General features: G+C 54.3%; 7 protein-coding genes across 7 annotated transcripts; 4 read left to right on the plus strand and 3 right to left on the minus strand.

The window, feature by feature from the left end:
- Positions 1 to 366: 366 nt before the first annotated feature.
- Positions 367 to 1,230, plus strand: BZA05DRAFT_416892 (DNA-directed RNA polymerase I subunit RPA34.5-domain-containing protein; the record flags this gene model as incomplete). Its single annotated transcript, XM_051485435.1, has 3 exons — positions 367 to 503; positions 563 to 870; positions 923 to 1,230. 3 exons carry the CDS (start codon positions 367 to 369, stop codon positions 1,228 to 1,230), a joined length of 753 nt encoding a protein of 250 aa, XP_051341610.1.
- BZA05DRAFT_236642 (Prefoldin) lies at positions 1,003 to 2,292 on the minus strand. The gene is made up of 4 exons (XM_051479866.1): positions 1,882 to 2,292; positions 1,765 to 1,835; positions 1,578 to 1,702; positions 1,003 to 1,516 (listed from the first exon to the last, which is right to left on the minus strand). Exons 1-4 carry the CDS (start codon positions 1,937 to 1,939, stop codon positions 1,402 to 1,404), a joined length of 369 nt encoding a protein of 122 aa, XP_051341611.1. The 5' UTR covers positions 1,940 to 2,292; the 3' UTR covers positions 1,003 to 1,401.
- BZA05DRAFT_236648 (P-loop containing nucleoside triphosphate hydrolase protein) lies at positions 2,035 to 3,921 on the plus strand. The gene is made up of 3 exons (XM_051479867.1): positions 2,035 to 2,403; positions 2,467 to 3,314; positions 3,366 to 3,921. Exons 1-3 carry the CDS (start codon positions 2,380 to 2,382, stop codon positions 3,805 to 3,807), a joined length of 1,314 nt encoding a protein of 437 aa, XP_051341612.1. The 5' UTR covers positions 2,035 to 2,379; the 3' UTR covers positions 3,808 to 3,921.
- Positions 3,922 to 4,354: 433 nt separating this feature from the next.
- BZA05DRAFT_391201 (cytosolic serine hydroxymethyltransferase) lies at positions 4,355 to 6,597 on the plus strand. Its single transcript, XM_051482950.1, has 5 exons — positions 4,355 to 4,546; positions 4,628 to 4,678; positions 4,746 to 5,110; positions 5,166 to 5,570; positions 5,777 to 6,597. The coding sequence occupies exons 1-5, from the start codon at positions 4,514 to 4,516 to the stop codon at positions 6,327 to 6,329; spliced, it is 1,407 nt and encodes a 468-aa protein (XP_051341613.1). The 5' UTR covers positions 4,355 to 4,513; the 3' UTR covers positions 6,330 to 6,597.
- BZA05DRAFT_236756 (uncharacterized protein) lies at positions 6,471 to 7,376 on the minus strand. The gene has a single exon (XM_051479868.1). It carries the CDS (start codon positions 7,261 to 7,263, stop codon positions 6,613 to 6,615), a length of 651 nt encoding a protein of 216 aa, XP_051341614.1. The 5' UTR covers positions 7,264 to 7,376; the 3' UTR covers positions 6,471 to 6,612.
- BZA05DRAFT_236776 (uncharacterized protein) lies at positions 7,367 to 9,034 on the minus strand. Its single transcript, XM_051479869.1, has 2 exons — positions 8,495 to 9,034; positions 7,367 to 8,371 (listed from the first exon to the last, which is right to left on the minus strand). Exons 1-2 carry the CDS (start codon positions 8,738 to 8,740, stop codon positions 7,490 to 7,492), a joined length of 1,128 nt encoding a protein of 375 aa, XP_051341615.1. The 5' UTR covers positions 8,741 to 9,034; the 3' UTR covers positions 7,367 to 7,489.
- A 2,534-nt stretch (positions 9,035 to 11,568) lies between these two features.
- BZA05DRAFT_391209 (Prenylcysteine lyase-domain-containing protein) lies at positions 11,569 to 14,032 on the plus strand. Its single transcript, XM_051482951.1, has 3 exons — positions 11,569 to 11,808; positions 11,937 to 12,187; positions 12,297 to 14,032. The coding sequence occupies exons 2-3, from the start codon at positions 11,968 to 11,970 to the stop codon at positions 13,901 to 13,903; spliced, it is 1,827 nt and encodes a 608-aa protein (XP_051341616.1). The 5' UTR covers positions 11,569 to 11,808; positions 11,937 to 11,967; the 3' UTR covers positions 13,904 to 14,032.
- Positions 14,033 to 14,267: the final 235 nt, after the last annotated feature.

Genomic DNA, 14,267 nt, shown 5'->3' on the forward strand with positions numbered 1-14,267 from the left:
ATTCGAGGCTATGCCTGCAGAGCCGCCAATTTTCCGAGAAGTCACAATTTTTTTGTCACTCGACAGTTACTCAAAACACTGTGAATTTAACTGCACGCGCACTCCAATCCCTCCATTTTGTCTATGAGTCGCTCTATACATCTCTCTCAGTCCTCCCGATCGTCTATTTCTTGTTTGTCTGCTCGCTGTTGCCTGTCGCGTCCCGACGCGTCCCAGTCGCGATAAACGCTGCGGCTCTTCTGTGTAACTCGTGCCGCCTACATAGCACAAACTTTTTTTCGCCTTTAGATCGATTTACACCCAAAGCTAATCCCCCACCACTGACACAAAAAAGCCATGGTCGAGAAAGCAAACTCCACCAAAAAGATGGCATCTACCACCAAGCCCAAAAAGTCCACAAAATCGAAACCGACGGAACTACTGCCGCCCAAGAAGTCCGCCGAACAAATCGCCGACAGCGATCTCGAGTCCGAGAGTGAGGAAGAGGAGGAGGAAGAGCCGCAGTATGGGAGATTCACCTCTTGGGTTGGGGTTGGGGAGCAACTGCTGATTGCGCGTATAGAGACAAGACATACAGATACCAACCTCCAGAGGACTTCACCCCGCTGTCGTCAGACGATGCCGCGCGCGACTCGGATCCCTTCTCGGCTGCGAACTTGAAGGGCAAGCAGCTATGGTTCTTTACCGCGCCCGCCAATGCGCCACTGTCGAAGCTTCCTTCCTTCAGCGCTGCCGATGTCGCTAAGGGAAATGCTGTGTTGGAGACAAAGGGCGGGAGGGCTTACTATTTGAAGGCCGATGAGGATGTTTTGGAGGCGGGAGCGGGAGTGTCCATCATGGCTCCGGATCACAAGGGCGTTTACAGAGCAGGTTTGAGGCAATTGGGACGGTTGCTTGAGTCGGGGTGCTGATTTGCGTCTAGTTGGACAACCTATAACAAAGGCATTCCGTATTGTGGAGAGCTTACCTCGGCCGCCCAAAATATCGAAAGACGACGTTCCGGAAAGGCAACCCGTTCGCCTGCAGCCTGAGGGTCTACGGATGCGATTCCGACCTTTCGGGTCTGTGGATGATGTGGATATGGCTGCAGAGGATGCAATGGATGTGGACGGGGCAGGAGAGACCCACGTGGAGGAGGGATCGCCGGAACGGAAAAAGAAGCGACAAAAGTCTTCTGGGGATGGGGAGAAGAAGAAGAAGAAGAAGAAGAGCAGGAGCAGGGAGGAGTAGCTGCGCAGGAGTCGAATAAAACTGGGTAATGGGTGTTATATCATGGCTGCATCTGTAGGGTGCCTTGTAGTGATTGAGGTGGACTGTTCTATTACGAGCATATCCCGTGTGCGGTGCCACGAGCATAGAACGTCTTCTACAAGATATTTTGGTATCGCCATGAATCGCACATCATCCCTGCGCCGCTTCTGCCGCTTGCTGAAGCTGTTGCTGCACCTGCATGATCTCCATCTTCTTCTTGTCCTGCTTGTCGCCGATATCCTTAATCTGGCCTTCGATCCGTTTTCTATCCACGGTGATATCAGCCATGTGGCCACTTGATCCTCGGCGACTCCACATATACGCACATCTCCGACTGGATATATTCCAAACGCTTGTCAACGTTCATGACGGCCTCCGCTTTGTCCTGCTTCAGAAGCACCGGGCCAACCAGCTTGTAGATGTTGGCATCGTCTTCCAGCCCGCTGAACTCCTATAACGACCAGTGCATCAGCAATCTGGATCTCGCACACGTACGGGCGCTCCGTTCGGTACTTTCTGCACGGACTGGTTTTCCTGCAATTGCGACTCGAGTTTCTGACGCGCCTCAACCACGGTACTCAGGTCTACAGTAGAGTCAGCACTGATGAAGCATCGGAGCAAGAGACCGACCTTTCTGGAGCGCTTGAAATTCATCGGAAAGGCTCTGCAAGAGCTGGCTGTCGGCCATTTTTCGAATTTCGGTGGTCGTGGGTGTATGGTGGGGCAGACGTGGGGTTGGTTGGATCTTACTCAAAGATGCCAAGCGACATGATGCGTATCGATTGCTTTGGCTGCTGCACCTACCATTTCAGTCTAACGTATCAGGTGAACAACCTCCCCACCACAAGCACCTTGCCTTTGATCAACCTTCCCACCGGCCGAACTACAACCTTACACAGATCTCGCGACACAGACACTGCAACCGTACCCACGTACCTTCTGCACATTTGGGGTACGTACCATGTGTGGACTATCTAGAGTATATATGCTATCCCTACGGAGACTCGCTGACATGACGCTTCAACTGCCAGGTTTCCCATTTGGTCGTGCTCGGCACCCCGCCTTACACCTTCCTAGCACCCAGTGCTTCCACGAATCTCCATACCTCGTCCCCAACAACACGACGCGATGTCGGATCCTGATTTCCTCGGCGTACGAACCCTCCGCGATCTTCGTATTTGCCACAGTCACACGGAAAGCTGACGTTCCCCTCAGAGAGCGATCAAAATCGTCAAGAAGGCGATTGAAGAGGACAATGCCGGCAACTACGATGCGGCCTACCAGCAGTACCACGCGTCGCTCGAGCTGTTCATGCTGGCATTGAAATGGGAGAAGAGTGCCCAGTCCAAAAGTACCATCCGCGCAAAGCTCAACCAGTACATGGAGCGCGCGGAAACGCTCAAGGAACATCTCAACAACGATCAGAACAAGAAGAAGCCGAGCAAGATGGGTGCGAATGGCTCCAGTACGGGTGGTGCGGGGGCGAAGGCGAAGGGCGACGACGGTGATGACGGACTAGACGCCGAGTCTAAGAAACTGCGTGGTGCCCTTTCGGGTGCCATTCTAACTGAGACACCGAATGTCCGCTGGGAAGATGTTGCGGGTCTAGATGCTGCGAAGGAGGCGTTGAAGGAAGCCGTTATTCTACCCATCAAATTTCCGCAGCTTTTTGCAACCGGAAACCGGAAACCGTGGCGCGGTATCTTGCTTTACGGTCCTCCGGGTACCGGTAAATCCTACCTTGCGAAGGCGGTGGCCACCGAGGCGAACTCCACTTTCTTCTCGGTCAGCAGTAGTGACTTGGTCTCGAAGTGGATGGGTGAGAGTGAGAGGCTTGTGAAGCAGCTCTTTGCTATGGCGAGGGAGAACAAGCCTGCTATCATCTTCATCGATGAGGTGGATGCTTTGTGTGGAACTCGAGGAGACGGAGAGAGCGAGGCGAGCAGACGTATCAAGACCGAGATGTTGGTGCAGATGGACGGTGTTGGGCACGACAGTTCCGGCGTGTTGGTCTTGGGTGCAACCAATATTCCATGGCAGTTGGACTCTGCCATCCGACGACGGTACGTTCCTGTCTGCAAGCCTACTGGGGGCTCCGGCTAACGGGAGACCAGATTTCAGAGAAGAATCCACATTGCCATCCCCGACATGCGAAGTCGCGTCCGAATGTTCGAGCTCGCCGTGGGTAAGACACCGTGCGAACTTGTACCACAGGACTTCCGAACGCTCGCCGAGATGTCAGAAGGCTTCACGGGTAGCGACATCAGCATCGTCGCCCAAGACGCACTGATGCAGCCCGTCCGAAAGATCCAAAGCGCGACGCACTACAAGCAAGTTCTGATGCCGGACGGATCAACGAAGCTCACTCCGTGCTCCCCGGGAGACCCGGGGGCCATGGAGATGACATGGGAGCAGGTGGACGGAGAGAGACTTCTCGAGCCATCGTTGACGCTGAAGGATTTCATCAAGGCGGTCAAGAACTCGAGGCCAACTGTCAGTAGGGAAGATATTTCGAAGAGCGAGGAATGGACTCGGGATTTTGGAAGCGAAGGCTAAGACATCTTGGTGTTCATATCGGTTTGAAAAGAACTGGTATTGGTAAATGGCAGTGTATACGAGCGATGAAGGGAAAAGGATGGGAAGGGTGGTGTTTTTGTCAATTATCTAATTGCTTTCTTGCTTTTCGAGCGTTTTTTTCTCGGTGTTTGATACATTAGGAACCACGGAGATATCACAGAACAGCACAGTGTTACTTCAAGAATCATGTCTTATAGTAAATGGGCGTCATGGCAATTCTCCGAGGAACCCCAAGTGGGGGTCCATTTCGTGATGACAGTTATGTGGGGGTTCACTGCAGACAGTCAGACAAAATCCGTTACAAATAAACGCCCGAACATGAGTGACGACTAATGATGGACCACGCCGTGGCGGAGAGCCGTGTTCCATGGTTAGACACGAAAAGCAAGAAGAAACTAGAAGAGATCGCCCGGTCGAGAAGTCCATATTACCTACACAGAGTCATCCTCGCGGATTTCGTAGGATCAAATCCCGCAATGTTGTAGTGTAACATGGCCGAGAAATCGATTGGCGAAAAAATTGTGATTTTAGCGTTAATCCCCCCACCAAAAGCAAAGGAGTACAAAACTCTGCCCCGCCGCCCCACATCACAGCTCCTTTCTCCTCCTCTTCTCTCTCCTCTATCAAACAATCCCACCCTCTCGTTGCTTGAACTCAATCTTCTGCAACATTCACATTTCACAAAATGACTTACGCACTCCCCCAGTCCCACAAGGATGTTAGTCCGCCTCTTCACAACCATTGATTTCTTCTGCGTCTATTGAAGGCCAATTGACTCATGACATTTTCATGGCATTAGATGCTCGAGAAGTCTCTCCAGGAGACTGACCCTGAGGTCTACGAGCTCGTGGTATGTTCATAATCCCCATTGACCCTGCATTCTCAAGTCTTGACACTGACGTAACCCTCGCTTCCAGCAACGCGAAATCCAGCGTCAGCGTGAGAACATTCCTCTGATCGCTTCCGAGAACATCACTTCGCGCTCCGTCTACGATGCCCTTGGATCAGTTATGTCCAACAAGTACTCCGAGGGATACCCTGGAGCCCGTTACTACGGTGGCAATGAGCACATCGACTCCGTCGAGATCCTTTGCCAGGAGCGTGCTCTCGCCGCTTTCGGCGTCACCAGTGACAAGTGGGGTGTCAACGTCCAGTGCCTGTCCGGTTCCCCTGCGAACTTGCAGGTTTACCAGGCTATCATGCGCCCTCACGAGCGTCTGATGGGCCTCGACCTGCCCCACGGTGGTCATTTGTCCCACGGATATCAGACTCCTCAGAAGAAGTCAGTTATCCGCATCTCCTTTCTGCTTTTTGAAACTCATTCTGACTGTTCCCAGGATTTCTGCTGTGTCCACCTACTTTGAGACCATGCCCTACCGTGTCAACGAGGAGACCGGCATCATCGATTACGACATGCTGGCCAAGAACGCCGTCCTCTACCGTCCCAAGGTTCTCGTTGCCGGAACTTCCGCCTATTGCCGTGAGATCGACTACAAGCGCATGCGCGAAATCGCCGACTCCGTCGGTGCCTACCTGATGGTTGACATGGCCCACATCTCCGGTCTCGTTGCCGCTGCTGTCATCAAGAGCCCCTTCGAGTATGCCGATATCGTCACCACTACCACCCACAAGTCGCTCCGTGGTCCCCGTGGTGCCATGATCTTCTTCCGTCGTGGTGTCCGCAAGGTCGATGCCAAGGGCAACAAGACCTTGTACGATCTTGAGAACCCCATCAACTTCAGGTTTGCAACTCCGGTCATCTCTTCTTTCCATGCCTCGTTCCTGCCCCAAGATTCATATGATGAAAAACTTTCGGATGTAAATCATTGTCTACCGATGGCGCAAAACCGTGTGGATATTTTCCGTTGCCTTCCTTCTGACCTATGAATCTTTCTCTCCAATTCTCATCACCGATTTTTGGAATCAAGTTTATTGACTCGCCCACTAGTGTCTTCCCCGGTCACCAGGGAGGTCCCCACAACCACACCATCACTGCTCTGTCTGTTGCCCTGAAGCAGACCATGACCCCGGAGTTCAAGACCTACCAGCAGCAAGTGGTGAAGAACGCGAAGGCCCTGGAAGTCGAGTTCAAGCGTTTGGGTTACAACCTCGTCTCTGACGGAACCGATTCGCACATGGTTCTCCTCAACCTGCGCGAGAAGGCCCTCGATGGCGCCCGTGTCGAGGCCGTCCTCGAGGCTGTCAACATCTCTTGCAACAAGAACGCCATCCCCGGCGACAAGTCTGCGCTCACCCCTTGCGGAATCCGTATCGGTACCCCCGCTGCCACCACCCGTGGTTTCTCGGAGCAGGACTTCGTCCGCGTCGCTGGCTACATTGATCAGTGCATCGCCCTGGCCAAGAAGATCCAGAGCGAGCTGCCTAAGGAGAATAACAAGCTCAAGGACTTCAAGACCAAGGTCTTTGCCGGTGTTCCCGAACTTCAGGAGCTCAAGAAGGAGATCTGTGCCTGGGCTTCCACTTTCCCCCTGCCCATCTAAATCTTCATTTCTACTTAATCTCTTGATTTTTTTGTATGCCTAGCCTTTCCTTTTTCCTTTTTCTGGGTCATGTGGTGCGAAAAGTGCTTCAACTCACAGTGTTTTACTCGGGTCATGGGACATGATTCGATGGTGTTTTTGGGATGGCTTGTTTTTTTCCGCGACGGATGGTGGGATGGGTTTTGCGGAGGGACGTATACTATATGTAAGATATATGCTCATAGTCTCAACGCTGATGAGGATATGAATCGAATCAACGATTGCCCTTCATTCTGTTATTGATTCACTTGTCGTGACTGCTATGAGTGATTGAACTTCCGCTACTTACAACAACGATGTGTTGTTGATGGTTTAAACAGCAGGATATGCCTCGTCCTAGATTCTTTCTTCTCCAAGCATTGCCTTTCGTCGAGTCCGGACGCAGCCCAATTGAGCGTAACAGTACAGCGACCAACCAGGTATTCCCTCCAGAGCTCGAAATCCTCAAGAAGCCAGCCATGAGGTGTACTGTGGTATCTGTCCAGAATCGTACAGACAAACCGCCCAATGCCATTCTCCATTCTCCATTCTCCATTCTCCATTCTGTTACTGTAAACCAACCACAACCAAAACTTGACCGAACCGACCGAACCCAGGTGATATACAACAGTACAATACTTGTAGTAGACGAAAAGGAAACGGAAACGGAAAAGGAAAAGGAAAAGGAAAAGGAAAAGGAAAAGGAAAAGGACCAAGGAAACGGAAAAGGAAAGGAAAAGGAAAAGGAAACGGGGAAAAAAGACTTTTGGATGTGATATACAACTGTGTTGAACGCAAAGTAAACACACAAAAAACAACAGGACAAGACCAAAGACAAAAAAGATAAAACAAAAAGACAAAACCCCTCCCGAATTGCAATTGCAAGAATCAAGCATATGAAAACCCCAAGTACCATACTACTAGTAACTAGCGTAGCCCATTTGTCACGAAACGAAAAGAAAAGAAAACGAGTTGAACGCCCCCTTGAAGTAAAGAACAGAAAAAAGAAAAAAGCAAAGAGAAAGAGAAAGAAAGAAAACAAAAAAAATCACTTTTAAAAACCCCAACCCCAGCCCGAAACCCCATTTATCCCAAGAATTCAAATTCATTTACTGCTTTTTTTTCCCCTCTCTCTCCTCTCCTTAGAAGAGTGCAACTTCGCGCCCAAAGATGCCATCGTAGTACGCCGCCAGGCCATCCGAGACCCGCCCGGGGAGGACACGCTCCAGACCGACCCAGAGCTCGTGAAGCCAATAGACGTACACGCCTTCGCCGCGGCCGCCCATCGATCCCAGTCCCAGTATGTCCTGGCAGCCCCAGGCACGGCTTCCGCGTCCATGTCCACGCGTTTTTCCCAAGCCCACCGCAGCGAGACAACCACGGACACACGCGTCGACGTCTTGGACCAGCATTGAGTTCTTGCCGCGCCACGAGGCGGTACGGGTGTGGCCGATCAGCAGGTTGAGAATTTCGATACCGGCGGGCGCGTCCATTACGATGCCGCGGGAGAGACTAGTGAGGTACGACTTGGTGGCCGAGTGGACCGAGGAGTGGGCCGTCGCGTGGAGACCGGCGATGCATGAGATGTTCATGATGCAGCGGAGCTCCCACTGAACACCGCCCTTGGCACCACCACCACCGAGAAGGGGTGAGTTTTCTTCTGCCGCCCTGGGGCTCATGGCATACGCGCTCGTGTCACTACCACGGCGGCGGACGGGGGACGACAGGAGGTAATGTGTGAGCAAAGTGGGAAACGCAATGTTGGTGAGCAGTGCGGCATTGATCTCGTCCGAGGTTAGAGCACAGAAGGGGACGGCGCTGTGTAGGGTGCCGACATTGTTGACCAGCAAGGTGATGGGCCCAAGCAAGTTAACGAGGTTGTGCGCGAAGAGGTCAGGGAACGAGGTCGAGTGCGTTGTGTCCTGCACCGTCACACGGGTGTCGATGGTGGGGTGAGCAGCGCGTAGTATATCGGCCAGGGCGTCAAGCTTGGTGGGGTTACGTCCGTGCAGGATCAAATTCCACTGCGAGAGGAATATTAGTTTAGCTGAGAGGTCTAAAGGTGGGGGGGTAGGTAGGAGATAGGTGGGGTGAGGGTGGAGTGACAGAACAGAGGGGGGGGGGGGGGGGTTGCTGGAGTAGCTTACACCGCGGTTGGCAAGCTCTTCGGCCAATGCCTTTCCCACACCATCGGAGGCGCCAGTAATGAGAGCATAGGCTTGAGGAAGATGATATTCGGTCTCAAGCACGGGAGAGTGCAGGAGCCAGCGGTAGATGAACCTCGGGAGCTCGAGGAGGGAAGCCACGAGCTGGAAGGTGACATAGACGACCAAGTAGGGGACGGCAACGACCCAGAGGATGCAGCAACCGATGAACGAAAGGATCGAACGCATCCTGAGGTAAGGTTGTCTTGAAGCAAGAGCGGTAGACGGCGAGATAGGTAGCTATCTATAGCTCTACGGTTGTTCGGTTGTTCGAGTCAGCTGGCAGTGTTTCGTCGTTGTCGAGTCGAGTCTCGCGGATGGGTCCCGAGAGCAGCGGTGGGTAGACGTTGCAAAGGAGTGGTATGATGGTAGTGGTAGTGGCGGTGGTTGTTGTGGGTTTTTTGTGGTTGAAGGAGTGTGCGAGTCGTAGGGGAGCTACTCTCTACAATAAGAAGAAACAGCGACAAGGCCGAGACATTTGATCCTCCTGTAAGGAAGGGAGGAGTGAAGGAGTGGACGACTGGTTGAACGGAGGGAGCTAGCGAGCGTGAGGCGAGAGTAGTAGTAGCGGACGCAGGCGGGTTCGTTGGACGGGTGGAGACGGGGGTGACGGGGTAAGTAGGTGGGAAGGAGGACGACCTGGCCGGGAGGGTGTGCGGGAATCAATTTAGGTAGGGCGACGGACCGGTCGAGAATGTTTCGACGACTTGACTGGCTGTTGGCATGGTAAAACAGCTGCTTAGCTGCTAGGAAGGAACAAGCATATATGCAAGCGGTATGTGGAGTAAGAGTGAGGTAGGGGCCAGGGAGAGGGGGAGGGGGGGAGTTTTTTTTCTTTCGGTTTCGGTTCCACAAGGGTTGGCTGGACAGAAGAATTTTATAGAGGCAGGACGGCCAAAGATGAGGTGGCCGAGATGTGTTTGCTCGGGCTCCGCTGAGCGGAAGAGCTTCATGGAGGCAGGGCGGCCACGGACAAAGTGGCCGAGATGTATTCGATTAAATTCGACCGGACGGAAAAGATTCATGGAGGCCGGACGGCCAAACACGAAGGGGCCGAGATATGTTCGATCGGACACGGGCTCAGGACGGTGGTTACTGCTAACGGCCGCGGGGTATGTAGTTGGATACTCACCACGCACCCAAGTGGGTAGGTATACGCAGGTACTGGCAACAGTTTCTGAGAAGCAGGTACGCATCTGCAGATTCTGCACGTACTCTCGGTGGACGAGGGTGACGCTGGCGATGATGGCGAATCCCTCGAAGCTGAAGAATGCTTCGTGTCCATCACTTCTTCATGCGGGTGCTCGGAGCTGGGATCTCGGAGCTTGGAGCTTGGAGCTGTTGCTTTAGTAGGCATAAGCAAGGACTTAGTTATCGTGCATCATGGAGCTCTGGTTATGCAGGTTCTTTTTGCCGTGTGAAGGTATTTATGTACTCTACCTACATACTCCAACAGAAAAGCCCGACGAGCGTCACGAACCCACGGACGAGGCCCCTTCGCTACGAAGCGGATACTTGGGACCGGGCCCGGCTCGATCCGTGTCGGCAGACTCAATGGCGGACGACGATGGTTCGATATCTGCCCCTCTCCGCATCCCCACGCTTCACTTTCCCGTCTTTCGCCCTTTTCCCCCTGCTTTACTCCGACGTCACCACGAAGCGGACACTTGAGATCGGACTCAGCTCAATCCGTGTCGGTGGACGCAATGGCGGACGACGGTGATTCGATATCTGCCCTCTTCTCCGCGTCACCACGCTTCACTTTCACGTCTTCCGCTTTTTTTTTCTTCCCCTAGTTCACTCCGACTTCCGCCACGATCGCCTCTTGACTGTATGCGGCTTAGCTCCCGTGCGTCCCAATAATCCCCGCCGTCCTTGGGACTTCATCTATCTCATATCGTGCATGGTAAGGAAGTCCCAGTATAACATGGCCTTCGTTCTGATCCACATTTCTCTTCTAGAAGAACTTTTCTTCCGCAGCACTCCACGGATCGCCCGTGTTCCCGCTGCCGTGGACAGCTCCCGGCCATGTTTCGGCCCACGATGCCTGGCGGGCTGAGGGGAAAGAACCGCACTTTTGCGCAACGGGATGTTTGAGGAGCGATTGCGTCCGGTCCCAGGTATGTAGGTATGGTATGGTAGCATTGTGGCATTCGGAGGCGGTGCGGCATCGAAAATTGGAATGCTGCAGGCACTCTGCGTCGGATAGATGTAATTCTCTGCTGTGCTCGGGGTCTTCGAGGCGTGCTGGCGCAATCTTGTCAACGAGGATGCTCCTGATGAGCTGTTAAAGCTGGTGCACGCTTGTGATGTGGATCTCTGCGGATTCGTGGCACCGGCGGGCATCATGATCGGTGGTTGAGGATTGTGCGGCCAATGGCTTCACGGTCGATAGTGTTGATGGTGATCACGATAAAGACCGGCAGCACAGAATCACTTCCGTGACGATAAATCTATCTAGGAATGCTGTGTCCAGAAGCACCGAAATCCCACATCTGCAAAACGACAGATCTGTATACATAGCATCTACGCCTGGCCATCCATAAGAATCCGAGCCGCAATCGCCCAATTTCTACCGCCCTCCTCCCCGTGGCCATAGCTGACTCTCACTTCCCGTTGTTACTCGTATGTACTGTACGGTACATACCAGCATCGGATCCCCCTCCATGTGCAACCTCTGCGACCTCTGCAACCTCCGCCATTAGGGCTCAGGGTCTAGGTCAATCTCTTGAGTAGAGGAAACTCATGATGCGATTCGTCTCCACTTTGCACATGCCACCTTCCTCTCGCTTCCACACACACCACCCTCGCAAGATGAGTCGGCCTACTCGCTATGCGGCTAGCCCCCGTCCAGTCATCCACCGTTCCATCTCACCGTGGTGGTGAACCCTGCGCAGCAGTAGTCACTAGTACGAGCTCTACTCTAGTTGCTGGCGGATTCATCATACTTGGCTTTTCTTCAAGGACCGAGATGTGTAGTTATGTAACTAAAACCCTTACAGAGTGTTGGGTGTTGGGTGTTGGGTGTTGGGTGTTGGTTGCGTGGCCTTACTTTAATTTACCGTAACTGCGAGTCCTTTGTATGTAAAATCGAGTGGCCATCCACCACCACCTCCTCCACCGGGTATCCCGCCGTGTGGACAGTTTCCCCCCATCAGTCATCCTGTGGTTAACGCAAGGCTCATCTGCTACCTACCGTACCGGTACCCACGAGTACCTACCATAAGCTCGAGCCCACTTGCCACAACTACTCGTACGTGAGTGCGGAGCCCGTTGTTTACTTTCCGACACCTGTCACCTCAATCCCAACTGCCAAACCCAACAGACCCTTTTTACACACATACCCTCATATCTACAAAGCCGAAGCTCATCCATCCGACCATAGTCCCAGATAGCTAGACGTCATCGTCCAAGCAATGGCGTCCCACCGCCGCCGTCGCCCAATCACCATCATCGTGCTCCTCGTCGCGCTATGTCTCTTTGTTCACTCCGCCGAGGCCGGATTCCTGTCGACACTCCGCCAGAAAGTGCTCGCGTTGACCTTGTCGGACGGGAATGAAGCTCCCACCGCCGTGCCCGACCAAGCCGTCGTCGAGAAGAAGCCCAAGCGCGAGGGAAAGCGTGTTGCCATCATCGGTACCTACCCACTTCCAACTTCCCACTTCCCACTTCCATCCTATCCCCGCACCATCCGTGTCGTAGTTGGTACCTAGACGGAATGGCTCACTGAACGCGTAACCCTCAGGTGCCGGAGCCGCGGGCTCCTCGTCGGCCTACTACCTGCGCAAATACCTCGCCAACTCGACCGTGTCCGGGCTGCCCGTGGAAATCACCGTCTTTGACAAGCACGCGTACGTCGGGGGCCGCTCAACGACCGTCAACGCCTACGACGACCCTTCGCTGCCGATCGAGCTCGGCGCCTCGATATTCGTCTCGATCAACCACAACCTGGTCAACGCCGCGGCCGAATTCGGGCTCTCGGTGTCCTCGGTGTCCAATGCACCACCGACGAAGGAGGCAGCTGCAGACGTGCTCGGCGTCTACGACGGCACCGACTTCGTCTTCACGTTCCCCGAGGGCTCGTGGTGGACGCTCGCAAAGCTGTTCTACAAGTACGGGCCGACGAGCCCGTACCGGACCAAGAAGCTGACGGACGCGGTGGTGGGGAAGTTCCTGGCCATGTACCAGGCACCGCTGTTCCCGTTCCGCTCCTTATCCTCCGCGGTGGAGGCGGCAGGGCTCCTCCCCGCCGTCGGCACCACCGGCGAGCAGTTCCTGCAGCAGAACGGCATCTCGACCGCCTTCGCACAGGACCTCATCCAGGCGTCCACCCGCGTCAATTACGGCCAGAACCTCGGCCTCATCCATGGCCTCGAGACGATGGTCTGCATGGCGACCGACGGCGCCGTCAGCGTGCAGGGCGGGAACTGGCGGATCTTCGAGGGGATGGTGCAGCACAGCGCAGTAGACCTACGATTACAAACAGCCGTAACCAAGCTCGAGCGCAACGATGATGCCGGCGAGTGGATCGTTACGTCGCAGAAAGACGGCTCGCCCATCGCCACGTCGGAGGTATACGACGAGGTGATCGTCGCGGGGCCATGGCAGTACTCCGTGCTCTCCGTGCTCCCACCACTGGCCAAAACCCCAGACACAATCCCGTTCGTAACCCTGCACGTAACGCTGTTCGCCTCCCCCCGCCGCCTCGACCCAGGCTACTTCCACCTCCCCCCCGGCACCGCAGTCCCGCAAGCAGTGATCACCACGCTCAACGCCACCGAGCGCGCGGACCCCGACCTCCTCCGCGGCGAGGGCGTCCACGCCGTCGGCAACACCGGGTTCTTCAGCATTTCTACACTCCGCACCGTCGTCCGCCCCAGCGGACAGACGGAGCACGTGTACAAGGTCTTTTCCCCCGCGCGCTTCGGCGACGATAGGGTGCGCGCCATTATTGGCGCCACCGCCGAGGAGGAGGGGATGGAGGGGATGGAGGAGCAGGTTACCTGGTTGCATAGACACATATGGAAGTCGTACCCTTATGTGTACCCCCGCGTCACGTTCGATGAGACGAAGCTTGCCAACGGGCTGTGGTATACCGGCGCGGTTGAGGCGTTTATTAGCACTATGGAGACCAGCAGTCTTATGGGCATGAATGTGGCCAAGCTGATGGTTGATGAGTGGGATGGTGAGAAGAGGGAGAAGGAGGAGAAGGAGAAGGAGGCTGTTGTGGAGGCTGCGGCTGCGGAGGAGGCAGCGGCAGCGGCGGAGACAGAGGTGGAGGTGGAGATGGAGACGGAGGTGCCGGCGATCGGAGAGGACCAACCCGTGGCTGTTGACGAGTTGAAGAAGTAGGCTACCTATGTAGGGATTTGTTTTATGGGAGTTCACTTGGCCTGGGATATTCGCGGTTTTCATGCATACATATCTGTCGTTTTTGATGGTAGAGCTACAGCATCTATATGACGGAGATGGTTTCATTCATTGAGTCCCAAGTGATAAAAACGCCATAGATATATTACCCACCCACTTACCCCACACCACACACCACACACCGCCTACCTAAGTACCGCATTCCACACCGCCGCCTTCCACAGTCATGCCCAAAAAGCTCCAAAAAGCTCCAAAAAGCCAATCACAACACAGTCCCAGCCTGCCCACCTAACCAAACCTACCCACCTACTCCTGTACATCACCGTCTCCACCCCCAAAACCCAAC

This window comes from Tricharina praecox (genome assembly GCF_024521635.1).
Source record: "Tricharina praecox strain CBS 144465 chromosome Unknown BZA05scaffold_6, whole genome shotgun sequence".
NCBI lineage: Eukaryota > Fungi > Ascomycota > Pezizomycetes > Pezizales > Pyronemataceae > Tricharina > Tricharina praecox.

What these genes read in the sequence shown, in the direction of transcription:
- BZA05DRAFT_236642 (XM_051479866.1), bottom strand. Translation starts at nt 1,939, where the DNA reads ATGGCCGACAGCCAGCTCTTGCAGAGCCTTTCCGATGAATTTCAAGCG. An exon ending in ATTTCAAGCGCTCCAGAAAG is followed by an intron (nt 1,836 to 1,881) that starts GTCGGTCTCTTG and finishes ACTCTACTGTAG; the next exon opens with ACCTGAGTACCGTGGTTGAG. An exon ending in AAAACCAGTCCGTGCAGAAA is followed by an intron (nt 1,703 to 1,764) that starts GTACCGAACGGA and finishes TGGTCGTTATAG; the next exon opens with GAGTTCAGCGGGCTGGAAGA.
- BZA05DRAFT_236648 (XM_051479867.1), top strand. Translation starts at nt 2,380, where the DNA reads ATGTCGGATCCTGATTTCCTCGGC. An exon ending in CGGATCCTGATTTCCTCGGC is followed by an intron (nt 2,404 to 2,466) that starts GTACGAACCCTC and finishes CGTTCCCCTCAG; the next exon opens with AGAGCGATCAAAATCGTCAA. An exon ending in GACTCTGCCATCCGACGACG is followed by an intron (nt 3,315 to 3,365) that starts GTACGTTCCTGT and finishes ACGGGAGACCAG; the next exon opens with ATTTCAGAGAAGAATCCACA.
- BZA05DRAFT_391201 (XM_051482950.1), top strand. Translation starts at nt 4,514, where the DNA reads ATGACTTACGCACTCCCCCAGTCCCACAAGGAT. An exon ending in TCCCCCAGTCCCACAAGGAT is followed by an intron (nt 4,547 to 4,627) that starts GTTAGTCCGCCT and finishes TCATGGCATTAG; the next exon opens with ATGCTCGAGAAGTCTCTCCA. An exon ending in TATCAGACTCCTCAGAAGAA is followed by an intron (nt 5,111 to 5,165) that starts GTCAGTTATCCG and finishes GACTGTTCCCAG; the next exon opens with GATTTCTGCTGTGTCCACCT.
- BZA05DRAFT_236756 (XM_051479868.1), bottom strand. Translation starts at nt 7,263, where the DNA reads ATGGTACTTGGGGTTTTCATATGCTTGATTCTTGCAATTGCAATTCGG.
- BZA05DRAFT_236776 (XM_051479869.1), bottom strand. Translation starts at nt 8,740, where the DNA reads ATGCGTTCGATCCTTTCGTTCATCGGTTGCTGCATCCTCTGGGTCGTT. An exon ending in AAGAGCTTGCCAACCGCGGT is followed by an intron (nt 8,372 to 8,494) that starts GTAAGCTACTCC and finishes TTCCTCTCGCAG; the next exon opens with TGGAATTTGATCCTGCACGG.
- BZA05DRAFT_391209 (XM_051482951.1), top strand. Translation starts at nt 11,968, where the DNA reads ATGGCGTCCCACCGCCGCCGTCGCCCAATCACCATCATCGTGCTCCTC. An exon ending in AAAGCGTGTTGCCATCATCG is followed by an intron (nt 12,188 to 12,296) that starts GTACCTACCCAC and finishes CGTAACCCTCAG; the next exon opens with GTGCCGGAGCCGCGGGCTCC.